Source organism: Festucalex cinctus, chromosome 4 (assembly GCF_051991245.1).
Source record: "Festucalex cinctus isolate MCC-2025b chromosome 4, RoL_Fcin_1.0, whole genome shotgun sequence".
Taxonomy (NCBI): domain Eukaryota; kingdom Metazoa; phylum Chordata; class Actinopteri; order Syngnathiformes; family Syngnathidae; genus Festucalex; species Festucalex cinctus.
In genome coordinates, this window is record NC_135414.1 from 28740758 (window position 1) to 28763786 (window position 23029).

Here is a 23029-nt window from a genome sequence, read left to right on the forward strand (position 1 = left end):
TCAGCTAAGAGGAACCATAAGCGGCAGTTTTCTTTGGATTGGCTGATTGTATGCAGGGGACCTTTTTTAAGTAGAAGGAGAAAAGGGCATTTCAGCAGAAAAATATCGCTTGTTTTTTAAGTTACGTTTTTTTATTTCAACTACATGAATTTGTATTTTTTTTAAAAAGCTATACATCCTGTATATTCTTTGGAAAGGATAATGATGATTGTATGTTCATTGTATATAAATTAAATATACTATTTTTGCTTTGAATATTAAGCCACCCTTGCTTGACTGTTGTACATGAGAAAATACTTGGCAGCTTAGCATTTAGCATTACAAAATATCTTACTTGTCAGAATCAATAACGTGCGAATGATTTTGCATTTATCATCTTAACCAAGAGTGGTTTGAGTAATAATATACGTATTTAGAAATATTTTTATATGTTAGAAATTAAAATATGCTGCAAATTAAAGACTTCGTGAAATTATTTTATCTATTGTAATTTCTCAAATTATTTACGAATATATATCTATATAAGCCTATACATAGTGTATAGTCATGTTGGAATTTTAACATAACGATACAATAGATATTGTTGGATTCAAGTCTCTTAAATTGACAAAGTTACTAAATAACACTAAGAGTCATGGCCAAATTCCTCAGTATTTTCATAATTTTTTATTCTGTTTGCATTAGAGCAACAATTCCTACCCAAAAATGCACATTTATAAAATTAATCTACTGTCGTTTGCTTTCTGTAGAATCTACGACGTTAAATTCTAAAATTAGGTCGTGTGGATGACTTCCTGGTTTTCTTCTTCATTCATCTTTCAAACTTTCATCACATCACAGGAAATTACGCGCCACCATCTAGTGGCCAGGAATAGAATTACACCCGGAAGAGACGAGATGAACAAGTCAAGTTTTCATTTAAATTAGCGCGATGGTGGGGAATTTACTGTAATACACAAAATAAAAAAAAAAGTGTGTTTGATGTCATCATTAAGGAGACTTGACTGCGCTAGGTTGTCGTTTCCTTTCACGGTAAGAAGAAGATTGCTTGTGACAGCGCATGAATCCAAAAGCGCTTGCTCTTCACGACGATTTCATTTCCGCCATGGATCTCCGCTCAACCGGTAGCTCGCCTCGTGGATGACGGGTCGGGGACCGGTCGAGCCAGGTCGCGACGTGTCTTCGCCGGGGCTGTTCGCGGGGCCGCGGTGGTAAAGCAAAGCACGCCATTCTATGTCACAAGTGACTCTAAGGTCGTGTCGCTGTTTGGCCGATTGACTCGATGACTCGGGACTGCATGGGCGCCCGAGACGCAGCTGACAGACAAATGTGTCTTCCACTCGTCTTCACTTTTCAAGCGCTCTGGCCTCGGCAGCCCGCCGACCACCTCGCCGTGACCTTGGCCGTCTGTCACGCACCGCCTCACGGCCGCTATTACGTTTTGAGTGACGGCAGCATGGTGAGTGGTTAGCACATCTGCCTCACAGTTGTGAGGTCTTATTGATATGGGCGGAGCGCTGAGAAAATATCTATATATTTTTTATTAATTTATTATTATTTATATTTTATTATATAATTTGTAGGGGTGTTTTAAAAAAAATCGATTCGGCGATATATCGCGATACTACATCGCGCGATTCTCGAATCGATTCAATAATCGGCAGAATTTTTTTTTATTTTTTTTTAGGATTCACACCTTGAGCATGGAAGAATGTTATATGAACGGAACATTAAGCCTTAATATTTTATTTTAATGCTGTTCAAACATGAAACAGATTACAACCTCTATAAGACAGAAATTTCAGATAAATAAATAATACATTTTCATATAAATCTTACACTCTACAAGCTTACTGATTAGTATTTTCTAAATTTGAATGAAAAAAATCGCAACAATCGACTTGTAAATTCGTATCGGGATTAATCGGTATCGAATCGAATCGTGACCTGTGAATCGTGATACGAATCGAATCGTCAGGTACGAGGCAATTCACACCCCTAATAATTTGTTTATGTTATTTATTTCTAGCTATATTTTATAATATTAAATAAAATGCATGCTTAACTCGGACAACAGAAATTTATGCCAGGGCAATTCAAAACATGTCCTCGTCGACAATCATGGTCAGGTCAAGTTGGTTCAGGTTTCACCTGGCCTGCTCGTCCGTGGCGAGCACGCTCACGTCGGTCTCTGCGAATCACGCTCACAGCTGCTCAGCGACCTTGAAAATCACCTGTGTCGCTCGTGCCCAGTGGCCTCGGTGGCACCTGTCCGATTGCGTCAGTGCCGATAACCCATCCAAAACTTTCGGGACAGACGTTTCAAAAATCCCCTTTGCTTGTAACCCGTCAAAATGTTAAGAAACGTTTGACACCGCAGCGCATCTAATCAACAAAAAAGAGCTCACATATACTACACGTCAAATTGCTCACATATAATACACTGAAATCCACAAACACATATGTTGAGTTGCTCTTATTAGTTTTTTTTTTTTTTTTTTTTGTGCCCATACCCAAAAAATCTGGGAAAATGGAAAGTTGAAAATGAGGTCTAAACATACGCAGGGGCAAACTAAACTGCGTTTTGGTATTTTTGCCGACGCACTAGCCAACAAGTCGTGTAAATTTTGTGCTGTTGTGGGTGTATGAACACAACTGACTTTCCGTTTTAATGTAGAACACAAACCCCAGGAAGCTTCCAGCCACATACTACCACATATTCTTCCTTGTCATGCACCCTATTAACCCCTCCTTATATCTTGATTATATCCCATTGGCATCCTTGACCCTATATTTGGCCTTGTGACAACATGTCTGGACGCAAGACCCGAGGACGTTTGCAGCAATGAGTCAAACAGCATTTACACGCGACTTAGCATCAACACACAGCAGCTTCTGAGGACAAGATGACTGCATCTTTATATCGAGTACACAATGTCCAACAAAAGAGTATCCTGAGCTCCCAATGGGTAAGTAAAGCGTTGTCTTTTCTTCCTTTTTCCTAGTGTTTAATTTGTAGTTTTGAAATCTTTGCATGAATGTTTTTTTTTTATGGCGCTATTTTGACCCCAGAACAGGTTATATACATTATTTCCTACATTAATATGAACCAAATCTGCTATGAGATCGAACTGTCACCATTTTAAAACCCGGCAGCATTCACAATGGGGGTGAGCGTCGTGTCATGTAGGCTATTACTCCTTATTAACACCAGGGGGCGTCATGCTACTGCTGTTAGAGTGAAGCGCGCACTGGTCTCTCCTCTCGCTTTGACCACGCCTCCTCTAAAACGTCACTGCTGATGATGTCACACCCCCTCCTTGTCCTCTTCAGTCCCGGAGCCAACAAACATCATCAGACCCATCAGACCTCCACGCGTGATCTTCCTCTCTTTTTCTTTGCGTGCTACTCGGGGACTTTTTTGGGGGAGCAAGGCCTGCCCGGAGAGCCGGGTAACAAGCTGGAGGACCCGGACGTGGATTTGTTTATTCTATTTTTGTTCTACATAGGATAAAATCTGTTGGGTGGTCTCCACGCACGCTCCTTTTCTTTTGTCATGCGAGATTTTTTGTCACTTTCCTCCCAGTGACAAGAAAAAGAAAAGAAAAAAAAAAAGAGTGAGGAGGTGGGGAAGTTTATGACGGACATGGCGATGGTGGCGTGGAGGAACCCCGATGAGGGGACGCTCTCTTCCCCGGCGTCGCACGTTGCTCCCTTGGCTCTGCCGGTGCACATGAACCCGCCGCCGGCGACGTCCCTGGAAATGCCCCCCGCCGCGGTTCCAGCCACCACCGCGACCATCACCGCCAACAACAGTTCTTCGTCTTCGTCCTCGTCGTCGTCGGACAAGCAGGCGAGCGCGCACATCGAGTGCATCGTGTGCGGGGACAAGTCGAGCGGCAAGCACTACGGCCAGTTCACCTGCGAGGGCTGCAAAAGCTTCTTCAAGCGCAGCGTGCGCCGAAACCTGAGCTACACCTGCCGGGCCAGCCGGAGCTGCCCCGTCGACCAGCACCACCGCAACCAGTGCCAGTACTGCCGGCTCAAGAAGTGCCTCAAAGTGGGCATGAGGAGGGAAGGTGCGAGTCCCGGTCCGATCGGCTGCATTTTCTCTCACATTCATTATTCCCCACCCCAAAAAAAATTTTTTATCGCGGTATTGTTACGTCAACTTCCGATACTCAGTTACTCTTTCCATTTTTATTAGTCGATTCAAATCAGTCCACTTCAAAATGTTCCTTACGTCTTGAAGTGGGCCTATTATTTATTACATTCTCTCAAATACCCTCATTTGGCCTTAGGCTGTTCCACATTTCCCATGACAAACGTCAACGTCCCTAAAATTATCATTGTTCATTTTTCAACGACAGCATTCCAAAATTAGTGCTGTCATTTTTTTTTAATAAATTACATCCTTTCACATTTCTTGATCGATTCAAACCAATCTTTACTTTGTGTTTATGCGACATGCTAAAACCAATACAGACGTAAATTAGGTCAATATGCAGCTAAGCAAACATACAAGAAAAACAATTCTCAGCTTGCAAAAAAACAAAACAATTTGTATAGCTAAATTTTCTAAATGAAAATTGTTGTACTTTTTTTGTTGTTTAATTAATCCAACAAAAGAAAATTCAACTTACTCCCAATAACATTCAACTTAAAATATTTTTTAATTAAAAAATATTGTGCTTCTTGTGAAATTCACATTTATTTACAATTTGGAAAAACATAAATGCCAAATACCATAAGTGCCAAATTTTCTGTTTCTTTAGACAAAAAAAACAAAAACAAATCAAGTCTTTTTTTTTATGGGTTACGTTAAAAATGTTGATTCTCAATAAAATCCCCCCAAATCAGCCACCTTCCAGTATTTATATTTGACCTAAATAATAGTAGTTCTGGGCTTATAAACTTTGTTGCACAAATCGGTCGTGTATACATAGCATTTTAAATTGTATTGTTTATAATACTGACCTTTCATTAACAATTAAACAATTGATATACCGGAATTAAAACTAACAAAACTTTTTGTTTTAAAAAAAACTACACAGTAGTTTACATGAAAAGTAACCACATTTATAACATTTAATCTCAGTCAAAATTTATGTCATACGACAATGGAGAACCATGTGATTTATCTCAGCCAATCAATAACGATAGAATATATACAGTATTATTAAATATTTATATGTACATATATAGGCATAAGGTTTTAAAACATATACAAAGTAAACAAAGTAAAGAACTGAGTATCATAATACAATTTGGAATTTCTAATGTAATATTTTACTTCCACGTCAAATGTCAGCCATCCATTTTTTTTTTAAAGTTAAAATTCATGAAGGAAAAGAACATCAGACAGTTGCATTGTTAAAAATGTTGAACTAATGCAATATACAACATTTTTGGAGGTTAAAATTCCATTATGTGGTTCATTTTATAGGCCTTTATTTGGGGGGGGGGGGCGTTATAGTTTTTATTTTTGTATTTATTTTATTTTTATTTTATTTTTTCAAATAAGCCTAAAAAATGAATCCCCTATAATGGAATTTTAATTTCCAAAAATGTTGTAGTGCATAGATATGAGCTGTCATAGCAGGCGAATCATAATGTAAACAAATCCTCGTGCAGTCCAGAATGGAAGCAGTCTCAAACAATATCATCGGAATTGGGCCCCTGAAAACAAATCTGGATCGAATCCAGATGAAACGAGTCGATCATTAGTGAGTTTGGGTGCATCCAAAGTTTCAGGCTTGGAGTTGAGGAGGAGGGGCTTGGGTCTCCGCGTGCGTATGGGGGTGAAACCAACCGGGACGCCAAGAAGACAGCCAGTCCTAAATTTAGCACCTCTCCAAACCCCCTCTGGCGTGACGGCGGAGATGCTCGCACGCGATCCAGAACCACTTTAATCCTCCCCTGCCTTTATTCAAGTCTCTTTTGGTTTTATGGCATCTTTAAAGTATATAAAAATTTAGTGTCGTTACATCACTTTGATGGCTTACAGTGATGTACTTTTACAGTTGTTGTTTTTTTATTGCGTTTTCGACATATTTAGTGTAGTATATTTTTTTGGTTAGCCTACACTTTATTATTTTTTTATGATGGCACTTTTCAGTATAACCTTGTGTTTATTTGTTTGTCTATTTAATTGTTTGTTTATTTACTTTCCAGCGGTGCAACGAGGCCGTCTCCCCGCGGCGCAGTCGTTCCACGGCCAGTTCTCCCTGAGCACGGGGGAGCCCCTCCAGTGCCACTCTTACCTGTCCGGCTACATCTCGCTGCTGCTGCGGGCCGAGCCCTACGCCACGTCGCGCTTCGGCTCGCAGTGCCTGCCGGGCGGCGGCGCGGTTGGCATCGAGAACATCTGCGAGCTGGCGGCGCGCATGCTGTTCAGCGCCGTCGAGTGGGCCCGCAACATCCCCTTCTTCCCCGACCTGCAGGTGTCCGACCAGGTGGCCCTGCTGCGGCTCACCTGGAGCGAGCTGTTCGTGCTCAACGCGGCGCAGTGCGCCATGCCGGTGCATGTGGCGCCCCTGCTGGCCGCCGCGGGACTGCACGCCGCCCCGATGTCGGCGGAGCGCGTGGTGGCCTTCATGGACCACATCCGGGTCTTCCAGGAGCAGGTGGAGAAGCTCAAGACGCTGCACGTGGACTCGGCCGAGTACTCGTGCCTCAAGGCCGTTGTGCTCTTCACCACGGGTACGTGACGTCATCGCCGACCGCCGGGTGACCTCATAAAGATCACGATTCCATCTGATAACTCATAACGTGACACCTAGCTAGCCAGTTAAAACGGGAAACTTGACACGTTTTTACGGAACATTGAACTGCCAATAAGCTGTGTCGTTGAAATGTACTGCAAAGTTTGATAAGTTGTTTGAACGGATTGTAGCGTTGGTGAAATAATCAGGCCAAGCGTTACTTTAATGACAATTTTTAAGTTAACAACACCCGAACGCAACAGCTTGCTAACGCGCATAGCTTACCAAAACAAAAATCTGTGTTGCCTTCAGGGCCCGTCAAGTCCGTGGGAAACTACCCTACTCGCGACCCAGCCTCAAGGGTATTGTTGATCTGTAGTTATTTGAACATGTTGGTGTAGTTAAAACATCTTGGTAAAGTCCTTCGAACGTAGTGGTTATTCGAACATGTTGTTAAAGCTGTTTGAATATATACATAAAACATAAGCTAAATGGCAAATACATTTGTTCCCATTTTGCCACGGGTTATTGACTTGACTTGCGCATGCGTAATTGTGGCATTACCCCGTGGAATTATGGGGGAATAAAATGTTTCTTTTTTTCCTTCTTTTTTTTTAAATGAAATGCATTCAAACGACATTCCATTCCGTACGTTACAACATGATATTTAACTTTTTATACGGATTTTAAAGAGGCAAATACTCTTCGGTATTATATGGTTTTCCAAATTAAAACAAAAAGTTTAAACAAAAAATTTACAACAACCTGGAAATATTTGTCATTGTTTTCATAATGACCCATATCATCGTTCGAAGAAAAACAAGATGGTATATTCAATTTTGTAGATGAGTTTTTCTATACTGAAAACACAACAGCATGTAAATTGTGGAGATACATGCTTTGCTTTATTGTTGATTCATCTATTTGCCAAACTAAATAGCACCGAAGAGGACGTTCACTTATACCATGTGATAAAATATATTTACTATTTACAAAAAGCAGCAGTATGTTATGTAAGAGGTTCAGTCAGCGCAGTCACCTCACTTGACCCGGTTGAACAAGGCCGCCCTTAAAGGGACACGCTGCATTTCATCTGTCATGGAGAATAGAACCAACTCTGCATCAATTATGGAGTGTGGAAGGGGAATCAAACCCAGATCCTTCACTATAATATTGCTTCTTAAGAAAATAAAAAAAAAAAAGCACTATAATAAAAAAGCCCTGTTCTTTAATTTACTATTACTTCACTTTTTAATTAGTTAAAAATAATAATACAAAACAATCATTCATTAATATTGCATTTTTTGAAAAGTACGCCCATTATTAGGTCAATGGTTGGTGATGTACATTTTCCCGCCAACAAAAGATGTTCCTGTGTTATTAATAGTGCTATAGTGTGTTGATATATTTTATAGTACATTTAAAGTCTTGCTTTGTGTGCAAGGAGGCATTGGTGCACTGATTGTCAAAATGTGGTACGCAGGCTCCCTCTTGTGGTACATGAAAGAGTCGCCGAATAAATTGCTCAAATTGTGCCAAATGTTATAGTGGCTTAAAAGGTGTTTTAAAAGCAGAATTTGTTCAGTGGAGTTTGGTTGTATTTCACTTTTAACTACAATATGTTTGCATATAATCTTTTCAATGCATTTTCTAAATAACTTTTATGTGCAATTATGGGTGTCAAAAATTATCGCGTTATTATCTCGTTAGCTTAAAGGCGCTGTCTGCCAGTTTCACTCTGGAAAAGGCACTTTTTAAATACAGGATTTAAACAATCAAACTACTTCTCAATTTATAGATATGCTTTTCATAATGTGTGGGGGTGATTTTGTCCTAAACCCAGCCTGTATTTTACCATTTTGTGTTTGTTTTGTAAACAGCGGGACGTTTCTGTGGAAAGACAGTGTTTACACCCCTCCAGCCAGTCGCAGAGCGGGGGGGCGTGTCGCAAACGGGGCCGGGCGAACGTGTCAGCTGCGTGACGTCACTCCCGCGGCAATTTGAAAGCACGCACGGATTTTTTTTTCCCACTCACTCACTCACTCACTCACTCACTCACAGAAGCTTCCGTGTGTGAAATGGGCGGGCGAACGTGTCAGCTGCGTGACGTCACTCCCTTCGGCAATTTGAAAGCACGCACGGATTTTTTTTTTCCACTCACTCACTCACTCACTCACTCACAGAAGCTTCCGTGTGTGAAATGGGCGGGCGAACGTGTCATCTGCGTGACGTCACTCCCGCGGCAATTTGAAAGCACGCACGTATTTTTTTTTTCCACTCACTCACTCACTCACAGAAGCTTACGTGTGTGAAATGAGTGAGTGAAGGAAAAAAAAAAATCCGTGCGTGCTTTCAAATTGCCGCGGGAGTGACGTCACGCAGCTGACACGTTCGCCCGGCCCTGTTTTGGGGTGGGGGGGGGGGATTGTACATTTTATTGAATATAAATTGAGATATAAAATGTGCGATTAATCGTCAGGCAATTATTGAAGTCATGCGATTAATTACGATTAAAAATTTTAATCGACTGACACCTCTATGTGCAATACATTTTAATTGAATACTATTTAAATACAGGTACTTAATTTTTATATAGATTTAAGGCAAGTGTTTATGTTTAAGCTGTGAATGATGTTACAGTGCTTTCGAATAATAAGAATAATAATTGTTATGAATTAAACAACTGCCTATATGCTATTGTGGTGTTACTTGGTGAGCAATGTCTTTTTTTGTGTGGCCACATTTGGTGGTATTAACTGTTGTTATGGCATACTGGATATTTAAGTGTTGTTTTATGGCACATTTAAATTACATTCAGTGTTTGTTATTGTTTTGTAGCATGTTTGTTATTGTTTTGTGGCATATGAGTTGTGATTAGTGATGAAGGCATATTTGTTGTTTGATAGCAGCTACTTGTGCTTCTTGCGCGGCTCGTGTTGTCGTCCGTCCGCACGAGTCGGCGTTGTACACGTGTCATCAAAACGGGACACATGTCGGCGTACGTGAACGCCGGGCAGGCTTCATGCAGCTGCCACGCTGCAGAAGCGCTGCCCTACATTTGGCGGCGGCCATCTTGGCGGTGGCGTGCCGAGCGAGCGGGTCAAACGAGGTCGAGCTGGATGTTTATCTGGGCGGCAGCTTGTAGATTTGTCGTCTCGTATACGTTCCATGCGCCGTTGATCTGGTGAAAGTCACACACTGGTTAAGGCGTTCCCGTTTGTTTTTAGTTGGATGCCCTCGTATCGGTTTTTTTGAAAGTCTAATTTTGATGAGTTGTGAGCAGAAGTCATATTTGATTTGACGTTTCAATCCACTCACAGAGATGAAATCACGTTGCCAAGTTTTATTATTTGAAAGAAAATCAATCAAGTAATGAAATGGGAGGAAGTATTACAGAATAAAAGGCTTATGTATGCAAATAAATACACAATTTTTTTCATTAATTATGGATTACGATTGATTGATTGATTGATTGATTAGTTTAATTGTTTTAATTGTTTTAATTGTTTTAATTAGTTTTCAGAGTGGTCCTGTTAGTTTTTATTAGTTTTATTTATTTAATAAATGCTTAGTTTTAGTTTAGTTTTAGTTAGTTTCAGTATTAGTTTTAGTTTAAAAAAATGTGTATTACTTGTCCATAATATTAAAAAAAAAAAAAAAAAAAACACCATGGGAGCGACGTCCTCTGAATGTGCTTTTCTATTGGCTGCTGCTAGATGACCTCACTTCTGTGTGACACACTTTCAAACGTCATTATTCTGTTTATATCAAAATAAATCTACTAAAAATCGCATTTAAAATTATCCCCAAAAGGCTCATGCTTTTTATTAATTACCAAAGACAAAAACGAAGGACATTTTTTAACTATAATTATAGTTGGTTTTGTAAACATAAAATGTAGTTTCAGTTAGTTTTTATTTATTAAAAAGCTTTTTAGTTTTTGTTATTTCGTTAACAAAATTGTTTTTTGAATTTTAGATTTAGTTTTTCCATTAGTTTCCGTTAACTAAAATAACCTTGGTTAGTGTTAGTCTTATGTACAGAGGGCTCAAGAGCTAATTAGAGCTGTACCATAACACAAAAATATGCAACATACAATACGATTCAGTTTCTTCTAACTTTGGTTTTCCATTTTTGGATTAACATTTTTTTTCATTGTTCATTTTTAGACTTTTCTGCCTTTCTACCTTTTTTGCAAATTTTATGACTATTTTGGGGATTTTCTACTCCGTTTTTTTGCTAGCAATTTTCTGATATTTTGGCAATTTTGTGGATATTTTATAGTAATTTGCAGAATTTCTTTTGTTTTTGGACATTTTATGGTTACTTTTTAAATCACGTTTACATTGCAGTTACATTTTTTTAAAATCAGTTTTCTGACTTTTTTTTTGCCAATTTTCTGACTTTTGTTTGGGCAATTCATGGTTACTTTTAACATTTCCGTTTCAGTCTTTTTTCTTTTTTTTTCCCCAATTCTGACATTTTTGGAAATTTCATGGACATTTTATGGTAAATTTCTACTTTACCTCTTCCTTTTTGGACATTATATGGTCACTTTTTTTTTTTTTATTGTTGACATTTTTAGGTACTTTTTCAACTTTTTCATCTACCTTTTTTTTCTGACAACTAAACATTTTGGACTGACGTTTTTTGAATGGTTAATTTTTCTTTCTTTTTTTATCTATATCAATTCATTTGAAGAATATTTTTATCTAAAAAAATAAAAGTAAATATTAAAAAATAATAATAATTTCTACATATATTTGAAAGATCAACAGAGAGTCAAAAGAGAACTAGGTTTGAATGTTGATTCAGTTAGAGACACATTTTCAATGAATACAGTAAATCTTCATCAATGGTGAACTCAACGGAACTCAAACTTTTTACCACCAAAACTCGACTTCAAATGTATTCGGCTTGGAATGATGTCACCCTGATGATGTCATCATGAGTTTGCCTGCCACAAGATTCTTTCTCTTTTCCCGCTTCCGGTTCTGACCAGACGCGTGCGGCCTGTCGGACGCGGCGCACGTGGAGGGCCTTCAGGAGAAGTCTCAGTGCGCGCTGGAGGAGTACGTGCGCAGCCAGTACCCGAACCAGCCCAGCCGCTTCGGCCGCCTGCTGCTGCGTCTCCCGTCCCTGCGCTCCGTGTCGTCGGCCGTCATCGAGCAGCTTTTCTTCGTGCGACTGGTGGGCAAGACGCCCATCGAGACGCTCATCCGCGACATGCTGCTGTCGGGCGGCAGCTTCAACTGGCCTTACGTGCCCGTCCAGTAGCTAGCGCCCCCCTGTGGCGGGGAGGGCGGCCGAGCTGAGGTAATAATCGTCTTCGCCGCGGGACAAACTTGCACATCCAGACATGGCATTCGGGAGACACAACGCGGATATAACGTGCACACAAAATGCTCATTTGTGGCCACAAAATACTACTACAACCTTCGCATGTGCTAATTCGCTTTTCGCAAATTTAGCTATCTGCTTTTTTTTCTGTTTGCAAAGTTTCTAACAAATGTATGCAGTTAATTTAGGCAAACCGAATTCTATTTTTTTTCTCTATTCTTTTTAGGGCTGCATTTTACAAAAATTGTTGGTGTAGCACACAAAATATTGATTTGCAAGTTTAATGTTCACATGGACAATTCAGGTCATGGGGGCAAGAAAATGGCGACACCTTCACCTCTTTATTGCGCTCATTTCGAAAATCATTCGCGTACTTCATGGCTACAAATTAGCGCAGTGTGTGCACCTTTTATCTGTATTGTGGTAAAAATGAAAAAAAAAAAAATGAAAAAAATCATCACCCCCGTCATGTCTGTTGCTCCCAACAAATCTTTCCTTTTTGAGATTACTGGACATTTTTTGCAGTGTTGTAAAATACGTATTGCTCCCCCGTGTGTGTATATTTATCATAGTTGTCATTTTTCAAATGTTTTAAAAAGGCAGCAGGGCTTTTTCACGATATATTTTTGTTGTGGTTTTGTCAGTATGTTGTTTTTATTTTTTATTTTACAGAAGTGGCACTTTTTTTCAGTGATGGACTAAGCCAATTTTTAAAAAGTAAAATTTCACACAAAAAGCACGCACAAACTTCGTGCTAATGTTAGCTATTAGCTCGACTGTCAGCAAGAATGCATTGAGTGTATCAGTAATGTCATTACTTTTTTTAAATAGTGAAAAGCAAACCACCTTTTGTTACTTTTATATTTTTATTTATTTATAATTGTGTTTTTATTTACATTGTCTGTGTTTTTGTGGGGAAAAGGGCAAAAAATAAACAACACAATATACCATATTTTAATTGCCATGTATTTTCTTTACAGCAATAGCAAATATTTTTATTTTTCCGTTTTTCAGCCAAATGTATCAATTCATATTTTGACTTGATGTTGTGACAACGTGCAAATATTTTCCCAAATGTATTTTTTTTTTTTTTTTTTTTTTTTTTATTGACATTTTGTGGTTCAACCTGTCAATTTGAAAGTAGGCTAACACACACCTTAGCTACTTGGACATTTTGGCAAAATGCAAACGTTTCCATGCAATCGTAAAAAAAAAAGATGAAAAAAAATCAAATCAACTGAAATTCTGATGATATTATCATAACAATTCCATGCATTTATTCAAAAAGTTTGATTGTTCCCAATTACTGAGGAAGTGAGGAGTCAGGAGTCACCCTAAAAAAATCTATAATGTATTAGAATTGAACAGTTATGCAGTATTTACTTTGATGAATCCTTCAAAATTCACACCAGACATGAATATATTTGGTTACACTTTTTTTTTTTTAAATAATAATAATACTGCGGTCTAATATTTTCTTGTATTGTATTTTTATCATTACTTGTGTGATGTGTAAAAATGTCCATCTAGAGACTTTTAGTTATTTAAAAAAAAAAAAAAGTAATGACATTGCTGTATGTGTGTATTTTTACGTGAATGTGTGCGATGTGCGTGTGTCAGTGCTCTTTTTTTTTTTTTTTGAACAAGCACTGATTTACTGTGAAAACATATTTGTTTGACAACATGTTTCTCCTGTGTTAAATTATAACTGAAGATTTATACAGCAAAATAATAACGATAATAAAGTGTATTTGATTGCTTTTGACACTTGTAATAAGTCATGTTTCCATGTGGGTGTGTGTATGCGGGGGTGCACATGCGTGTGTCATTTGTTATGCTTGAAAAGCTGACTTGATTGAACGCTGACCCCAACCCGAGCCTGCATGGTCAGATCTGTACGATTAAGAAGCCACCGAAATAAATCCCGTCTGACAAAGTGAAGTCGGACAAAAACTCTCAACAAAATTCAACAAAGGAACCCAGGACAACATCTGAAGACCGCCAATGAAATTGGAAAAGCCACTAGCGAACCTTGTAATATTGTGGTGTGTATTGTCAAACATGCGTGGGGTTGCTTTGTCCCAAGATGGCGACCGGGAAGATTTAGCTAGCTAATGAGTATTAATGAAATGAGACTGCACTGTGCAGTAGCCGACAATGAAGCCCATGACGATAATGAATCAAATGCCTCTGTTTGTTACTTTGCTCCCTGCCTCTCTGTCAGGGCAACAAACGAAAATTGTTAGCACCGAGAGATGACGCTAGCTAGCTAGCTAGCTAGAAACTATTAGCCAGGATTTGTTTACAGCACCAACAGGCTAAAAAAAACAACAACCTGGTGTTTTGTTTTGAGAGCTGAACACTAATAATTATTAGTTTAATTCATTTATCAATAACCGTGAAATAAGTCGTTTTAAAAAGTTAGCAATAATAATGCAGTACATATTTTTAATACGTTTAAGTGTTAAGTATTGTGTTTTACAACATGTCAACCAATCTAACTAGTAAAGCGTGTGTGCGCGTGCGCGCGGATTAAACAGCTTCTTCGCTTGCAGGGGACGTAATGAGGGCCCCCCGGGGGCTCCTGTCACTCCGCTTTAGCCTGAGGAGCATGACGCTGAGGGTCCACTAGGAGGGGTCCGGGGCCAAAGGGGCCAACACGCACCGCGGGGGGTGTAGGGGTGGGGGGTGGGGGGTGGGGGGGTCACCACAAGTGTTGACGCTGTGCAGTTGAGACGTTCAAATGCACTTTTGGAAGAAAGCTGCTTTGGTGTGTAGGCTGCGATTGCGATTGGCCAATCAGGTGGCAGAAGAAGAATTGATTTGCGCCAATCAGATTGTCTTATTTGACAAACACCCATTCACACGCACAATCACTATTTATTTATTTCTGTATTTGTTTGTTTATTTATTTATTTTTTTATTATTTTTTTATTGTTTTACCATATCTAAAAAAATCAACATTTTAGTTTCGTTGGTTGTCAATGCATGCATTAACAAATTAATCAAATATGTGTTTAACAACTTAGTTGTTTTAGATATCCCCACCACACACACACACAACAATACTTCGGAGTTCTTTTTTTTTTTTTTTTTTTAAAGTGTAAAATTTAAACCTTTCAGTGTAGTTCAAAGTAAAGTTGAAATACAGAATTTTAAAAATACTCGTAATAAACAATCAAAATATACTATATGGAAACTTATAGATTATAATTTCGATTCATGACAAAAATATCATTAAATATGACAATTTACAGAATCGTTTGTTTATTAGTCCAATTTAAGTGATTGCATAAGGTAACCGGCTATTCAAGAACAACCTGTTTTTTTATTATTATTATTATTATTATTATTATTATTATTATTATTATTATTATGTACAAGTTCAACTTTGTGTCCCCTTAAGGTAATTAGTGTTGCAGGAAGCAGTGAACAACATTTACAAAAGAACTGGAAAATATAAAGGTTATTAATATTATTATTATTATTATTATTATTATTTATTTATTTGTATTAATTATTATGATTACATTAAATTTGCTTCCACTGTTTATGAACTCAAATATTCAAGAAAATAAGCGCTGACAATGAAGGCGAGGCCCAAGACTGTCTCTCAAAGTTGCTGTCAATTTAAGATTCGCTCGGTTGCCATGACGACGTGATGCGGTCAGGTGGATTCCGGATTGGCCGAGATCCGATGAAATTTATTTTTATTTTTTTCAAAATAGGAACTTGATCGCTGATGAGAAACAGCTTTGTCCGTTTGTTTCTTGTATCAGAAGAAGAACAAAAATTAGTTGTCTTAATTCGCGTTGGATAAAAGGAAAAAGGGTAGACACCAACGACATAAACTTTCCGTTTAATACATTAATAATAAATAAAACAGAAATTTTGATAATTAAAAAAAAAAGTAATCCAAAATTGAATTTGATTGATTTTTAAAAGAAAGAAAATAGGCCTAATAACAAAATAAATGAATAAAAAATAAAAAATAAATATAAAAACAAAAAGGAAGATTGATTCAGGGATAGATTAATGAAAATATTATTAATTCTATTTAAAAAAACAAAAAACAACAGCATTTTTATTTTAAAAACAATTTTTTTGTTTTTTTTTATATACTCGATAAAAGTAAAAAATCAATAAATAAAATAATAAAATAAAATAATAATAATGATGATGATAACGTAAAAAAATCCTGCCGATGTAAGATATGAACACTCAACCTCAAAACATTTTGAAATGCATACTTTGAGGAAAATTCGTTTCGAAAGCAATTTAATTTTAAATTAAAATACTTTCTTTTTATTTGCATTTTTTTTTAATTATGTTACACGTTATATGCCTTTTCTGTTTTGTTTTTTTAATTGGACGTTAACGATGTGAAATGTGTGTGACACGTGCGACACCTTTGAGGACGCGCCATATTGTTTGTGTGCTGTCAACTTTGACCTCTTGCTCTCTGGAGTGCCCCGTAACCTCGTGGGGATCGGAAGCGTGGAATTCCTGGAGCTTAACTGCTCGGAATGAAAAAGTCGACACACCGGCAGGGGGAGGGGCAGCAAGGCCGCCGCCCCGCCCACTTCAGCGTCAATTATTAAAGTTCATTTCTTTTTAAAACTGGAATTACATTGTGACTTTTTTTTATATAATCACATTGATTGATTTTTTTCTATGGAATTCAATCTAGACGAATTGTGTAATAAATAATAACAATTACATTGTATAAATCATTTTTTAAATATCTTGTGTTTTTATTTTTTATTATTGTTTTAATTATTTAAAAAAAAAAACAATTTAGCTATTTATTTCGAAACTTTAATTGGGACATATTTAAAATAATATTTTCAATGAACTATAACTCATACTGAGCTGAGCCTATTATATTTACATTTAATATTTACATTTCAGCACACATTAACTTTATTGTATTGTTTATTTTTCCAAAAGTGTTTTCTGTCTATCACATTTCATTAAGCAAGTTCATTTTTATTTTATTTTTTTTATTAAATATTTGTACATTGAAATGATCCCACTAAATTCCTTTAGTGAGTTTTATTTATGTATTTATTTATTTTTAATTTAGTTTTAAATCAGTTGAAACTGTATCTGAAAAATAAATCATCTAAACTTGGTATGCGTGTTATTAAGTCACTTTAAAATGGAAAAAAAAAATCCTAATTTAGATTTTAATTTTTTTTTAAATTAATTTTGTCATCCTTTTTGGTGAATTATTGACCATTGTACTAAATATTTTATTTTGAAAGATACAAGCTTTTTTTTTTTGGGGGGGGGGGGGGGGGTGTTAACAGAATGGAACATTATTGTGTGTGAGCGCCCCCTACAACTTATCTTCGCCATAACAGCATGTCTCAAAAACACTCAAAAAGGATCTCGAACGTGAACTTCCGGTTAAGGTGAATTTGGTGTGCAGGGATGGCCACTGATGCGCGCGCACGCGCGTGGCCGAGGTTTCCTGCTAGCGTGCAACGCGAGACGTCTGTCTGTATTTGGGCAGGTTACATAAGAGCGAGTGTAATCGCTTATATAAGCAGAGAGGAGAGTGAAATGCACTGAAGCTAAATTGGTGCATTCACAGAATCTTTTTTGTTCCCCCCTCCTTGAAAATCCCAACTGCATGTTTCTTCTTCATCACATTCAAATGTCTGATTGACATATAAGCCTGTCAATCAAGCTGTCATGTGACGTGACCATGTCATCTCATTGCCTAAAATGTTCATTACACGGACATTCGGCCATTTCTGATGTCGCAATGAAAAGTACATTACACGGTGAAAACAAACAGTGTATTGTTTTGCTTTTGCCTGATATTAGCATACAAATTAGCCTGTTATAGTATATGACATTTCATCACATTTTGAAAACAAAATAATCATCACAAATCAAAGTCTAATGCTTTTCAGTGAGCTTGTTTGCCCCAAGTGAGACCGCCATTTTGACTTGTTGTGACGTAATTGCGACAACGCCACAGAGTCACGTGACTATGGCTAGTGTAAAAATACTTCTTTAGCTGCTCTGAAAGCGCTATAAAGTTGATTTGCGTTAAGTTTGGTTAGCATTAGCTGATAAGCTAACGCTTTCTTTCGATCCGTCTGTAGACTGTGAGACGAATTGGGAGGTTTTTCAGTCGACATATCGTTCAAACGAGCAGGGACCAAATGACTCAATTCTTGCTGTTGTTGCAGTGCTGAGATACGGAAGATAAAAGCAGGCCACCATCACAGGGGCACATGTGTGAGAAAGAGGGGCCCCTGGGGACCCTCAGGCTTGAATGGGAGCCAGTGGGGGCTGTTTTTAGGTTACAAGGGAACGGGAGCGTCTCGTTTCTGTCCCTCTCGCTAACTGCGGGTGGGCGGGGGTCCGTGTCACATTGAAATCATGGCGCGGTTGACAACTTCATCTGCCCCGGTGACAGGTGCACAATGGCACCGTGAACCTGCAACACCGTCATACACTTCAGGAGCACGTGGGAACCGCTTGTCATGCCATTGCAAAGCCTGCTTGCATGAGTTTACTTGAAAAATGCCCGAAAATGACACTAACCCTCGTTTAAAACCCCTTCGAAACCTTAACCCTTATTCAAAACCCTACTTTGAAACTCTGACCCTATAGTTTAAAACGATTCTTTGAAACCCTACCACATAGTGCCTAATTTGAAAACCGAGCTCTTAAGAATGACACTTAAAACACGTAAGGTGTGTCTTTTTTGTTGTTGTTTTTAAACAACCATGTATAGTCAGGCGTTTTTTCTTTCTTTTCTTTTTTAAACGACCATGTATAGTCAGGCATTTCTTTTTCTTTTCTTTTTTAATGACCATGTATAGTCAGGCGTTTGTTTGTTTTTTTCCCTCAAAAAACGACCATGTATATAGTCAGGCGTGTTTCTTTTTAATTTTTTTTTTTTTAAACGACCATGTATAGTCAGGCATTTCTTTTTTTTTTTTTTAAATGACCATGTATAGTGAGGCGTTTTTTTTTGTTTTTTTTTAAACGACCATGTATAGTCAGGCGTTTTTTTGTTTTTCTTTGTTTTTTAAACGACCATGGATAGTCAGGTGTTTCTTTTTAATTTATTTTTTTTAAACGACCATGTATAAGTCTGGTGTTTCTTTTTAATGTATTTTTTTTAAACGACCATGTATAGTCAGGTGTTTCTTTTTAATTTATTTTTTTTAAAACGACCATCTAGGCGTTTTTTTTTTTTTTTTAAACGACCATGTAAAGTAAGGCGTTTTTTTTTTTTTTTTTTTTTTAATAGTCAGGTGTTTCTTTTTAATTTTTTTTTTTTAAACGACCATGTAGGCGTTTTTTTTTTTTTTTTAAACGACCATGTAAAGTAAGCCGTTTTTTGTTGTTTTTTTGTTTGTTTTTTAAACGACCATGTATAGTCAGGCGTTTTATTTTTTTTAAAAACGACCATGTATAGTAAGGCGGTTTTTTTTGTTTTTTTTTAAACGACCATGTACAGTAAGGCGTTTTTTTGTTTTGTTTTTTTGTTTTTTAAACGACCATGTATAAGTCAGGTGTTTCGTTTTAATTTATTTTTTTTAAACGACCATGTATAAGTCAGGTGTTTCGTTTTAATTTATTTTTTTTAAACGACCATGTATAGTCAGGTGTTTCTTTTTCATTTATTTTTTTAAAAACGACCATGTAGGCGTTTTTTGTTTTTTGTTTTTTAAACGACCATGTATAGTCAGGCGTTTTTTTTTTGTTTTTGTTTTTTTTAAACGGCCATGTATAGTCAGGTGTTTCTTTTTAATTTATTTTTTTTAAACGACCATGTATAGTCAGGCGTTTTTTTTTTTTTTTTTTTTTTTTTTAAACGACCATGTATAGTCAGGCGTTTTTGTTTTTTTTAAAAAAACGACCATGTATAGTAAGGCATTTTTTTTTTTTAAACAACCATGTATATTAGGGGTGTGAATTGCCTAGTACCTGACGATTCAATTCGTATCACGATTCACAGGTCACGATTCGATTCGATACTGATTAATCCCGATACGAATTTATAAGTCGATTGTTGCGATTTTTTTCCATTCAAATTTAGAAAATACTAATCAGTAAGCTTGTAGAGTGTAAGATTTATATGAAAATGTATTATTTATTTATCTGAAATTTCAGTCTTATACAGGTTGTAATCTGTTTCATGTTTGAACAGCATTAAAATAAAATATTAAGGCTTAATGTTCCGTTCATATAACATTCTTCCAGGCGTTTTTTGTTTTTGTCTTTTAAACGACCATGTATAGTCAGGTGTTTCTTTTTTTTTTTTTAAACGACCATGTATAGTCAGGCGTTTTTTGTTTTTTTGTTTTTTTTAAACGACCATGTATAGTCAGGTGTTTCTTTTTAATTTATTTTTTTTAAACGACCATGTATAGTCAGGCTTTTTTTTTATTTTTATTTTTTTATAAACGACCATGTATAGTCAGGAGTTTTTTTTTTTTTTTTAAACGACCATGTATAGTAAGGCGTTTTTTTTTTTTTTTTTTTAAATGACCATGTAGAGTAAGGCGTTTTTTTTTTTTTTTTTTTTAAACGACCATGTATAGTAAGGCGTTTTTTTTTTTTTTTTTTTAAATGACCATGTAGAGTAAGGCGTTTTTTTGTTTTTTAAACGACCATGTATAGTCAGGTGTTTCTTTTTTTTTTTTTTAAACGACCATGTATAGTCAGGCGTTTTTTTGTTTTGTTTTTTTTTTTAAACGACCATGTATAGTCAGGCGGTTTTTTTTTGGTTTTTTTAAACGACCATGTATAGTCAGGCGTTTTTTTTTGTTTTTTTTAAACGACCATGTATAGTCAGGCGTTTTTTTTTTTGTTTTTTTTTTTTAAACGACCATGTATAGTCAGGTGTTTCTTTTTAATTAATTTTTTATAAACGACCATGTATAGTCAGGAGTTTTTTTTTTTTTTTTAAACGACCATGTATAGTAAGGCGTTTTTTTTTTTTTTTAAATGACCATGTAGAGTAAGGCGTTTTTTTGTTTTTTAAACGACCATGTATAGTCAGGTGTTTTTCTTTTTTCTTTTTTTTTTTTAAACGACAATGTAGTAAAGCAATTTAAAAAAATGACCATGTATTGTAAGGCATCTTTTTCCTTTTTTTTTTAATGACCATGTAAGTATGTATGGATCATAAGGTGTCATTTTTATTTATTTCTTTATTGTAATGACCAAAGTAAGGCAGGGGTTTTAAAACAACCATGAGGCGTTTTTTTTTTTTTTTTTTTTTTTTTTTTTTTTTTTTTTTTTTTTTTTAACGACCACGTATAGTAGGCATTTTTTTTTTATTGACCATGGATAGTCAGGCTGATTTTTTTTTTTCTTAAATCGACAATGCAATGAGTTTTATTTTCCTGTTTTCTAACTCACTTAGAAGAATTCTTGCTAAAGTTAAGTCACTTGAATAAAGCACAATTAATGGTGATTGTTTATTGAAGATGCAGCTTGTGCCATTTTAAAATGATGTACTATATGTATACTGCGAATGGCCGCCGGGGGGCACCCAATCCCTTCTTGCTTGGTGCCCCTGGGGAAACGTTGCTACGCCACTGACCATTGTCAAGAGAGCGTCAAGGACTTCAACGACAACCTCCACGCGGAACTGCTGTGTTTTCAGCTCCAACTTGGAGCCAGCCATGGAAGCCGAAGACTTCATGCTGGAGGAGAGCTCAAATCCAGCGCTCTCTTCTTCACTCCCTCTGGAGAATCTCACCTCAATTTCACACACTTGAGACCACCAACAGGCCGCCAGCGGAACAGCAGGCGGAAAAATGACAAAAGAATACTTTTTACATGTCAAGTGCACGCACGTTTGAAATAAGAATAACATGTTTATATGCTGCAGCCTGCATTTTCTTTTCTTTGCTCGCTAAATAAAGTGGAGCTAATTTGTGCCAACACTGCATTTGCCACCATCGGATCACGTTACCGCCGGTGTCCAATTGATGAGCCACGGTGCGCTCGCTAATGCTGAAGGTAATTGTGCCGGACAAAAGGCCAAACATGCCACACGCACGCTTGAACCACATTAACACATTAAACAAGTGTCGTCACTGTCGTCTCTGTGGCCAATTTAACGCAAACAATTGAATTTTTCTCGATTGTCATGAGGGATGCCATCTTGGGAAATAATTCTGACTGTTGTGGTTCCAAAGCAATCTTGTTCCTTGTGGGTGGGGGTGTTGTGCCGTCTGGCATCCGTCAACGGTGACCTCGGGGTCCGGCGAGTGACGTCTCATCCCGAGGGATGACAAGAGGCTCGTCTTTGTCTGCCGTCTTCTTCTTCTTCTTCTGGGAATTGGACGGGCTTCTGCGTCGGAAAAGAAAAGAACAGAAAGAAAGAGCCATTTTCCCGGAGTGGCCGTCCTGCCGCTGACCTCCGCCGCCAAAGAAAAGCCGCGCTGAAAAGAAGCTCGCCGTCTCAAGATGGCCGCCGGGATGACAGCAGGGAAGAAAGCCAATCAAGCGGGCGGAGATCAAAGGCCTTTCACGCCGCTCCAGAAAAGGGGATCAGGAACGCGGTGAACGGCAACGGGAACCGAGCCCCCGCACTCGCAAGTCCTCGGCGGCAATTAAGACAAACGTGAATGGCGACGGGTCAAGGCCTACCCGCAGGATGGCCTTCAAACTCCTTTATACCGCACGCCTTTCACACCACGCGCACGCGGGCGCGCACGCGCACAGACCCCAATATATACGGCTCATGAGAACCAGCATGTGTGTGCACCATGTTTTACTTAAATCGCTTCGTTGTTTGTACTGTGTGATGTCAGTTTTATAGTTGTGATAATCCGAATTCTTCTCATGAAATTGTGATGCATGCTTTCCTTGACGTTATTCTCGTAAGTAGTTTCGGTGCACAAAATTACTATTTTCTTATAGTATCCAACATTCTTGTAAAACGTTTTCTACGGAACCGCTAAGGTGACATGGTGGTGAATAAATAAATAAATAAA

At 37.5% G+C, this 23029-nt stretch overlaps 1 protein-coding gene across 3 annotated transcripts; it reads left to right on the forward strand.

The window, feature by feature from the left end:
- Positions 1–987: 987 nt before the first annotated feature.
- Positions 988–13809, forward strand: LOC144018028 (COUP transcription factor 2-like). 3 transcript variants are annotated; one of them, XM_077520101.1, is made up of 6 exons: positions 995–1211; positions 1359–1459; positions 2826–2969; positions 3239–4079; positions 6175–6702; positions 11707–13809. In XM_077520101.1, the coding sequence occupies exons 4-6, from the start codon at positions 3638–3640 to the stop codon at positions 11979–11981; spliced, it is 1245 nt and encodes a 414-aa protein (XP_077376227.1). In that variant the 5' UTR covers positions 995–1211; positions 1359–1459; positions 2826–2969; positions 3239–3637; the 3' UTR covers positions 11982–13809. The 3 variants fall into 3 exon arrangements, with proteins under 3 accessions (XP_077376230.1, XP_077376227.1, XP_077376228.1); XM_077520104.1 differs by lacking the exon at positions 3239–4079 and having other exon boundaries at positions 988–1459; XM_077520102.1 differs by lacking the exons at positions 995–1211; positions 1359–1459; positions 2826–2969; positions 3239–4079 and adding an exon at positions 5837–6075.
- Positions 13810–23029: the final 9220 nt, after the last annotated feature.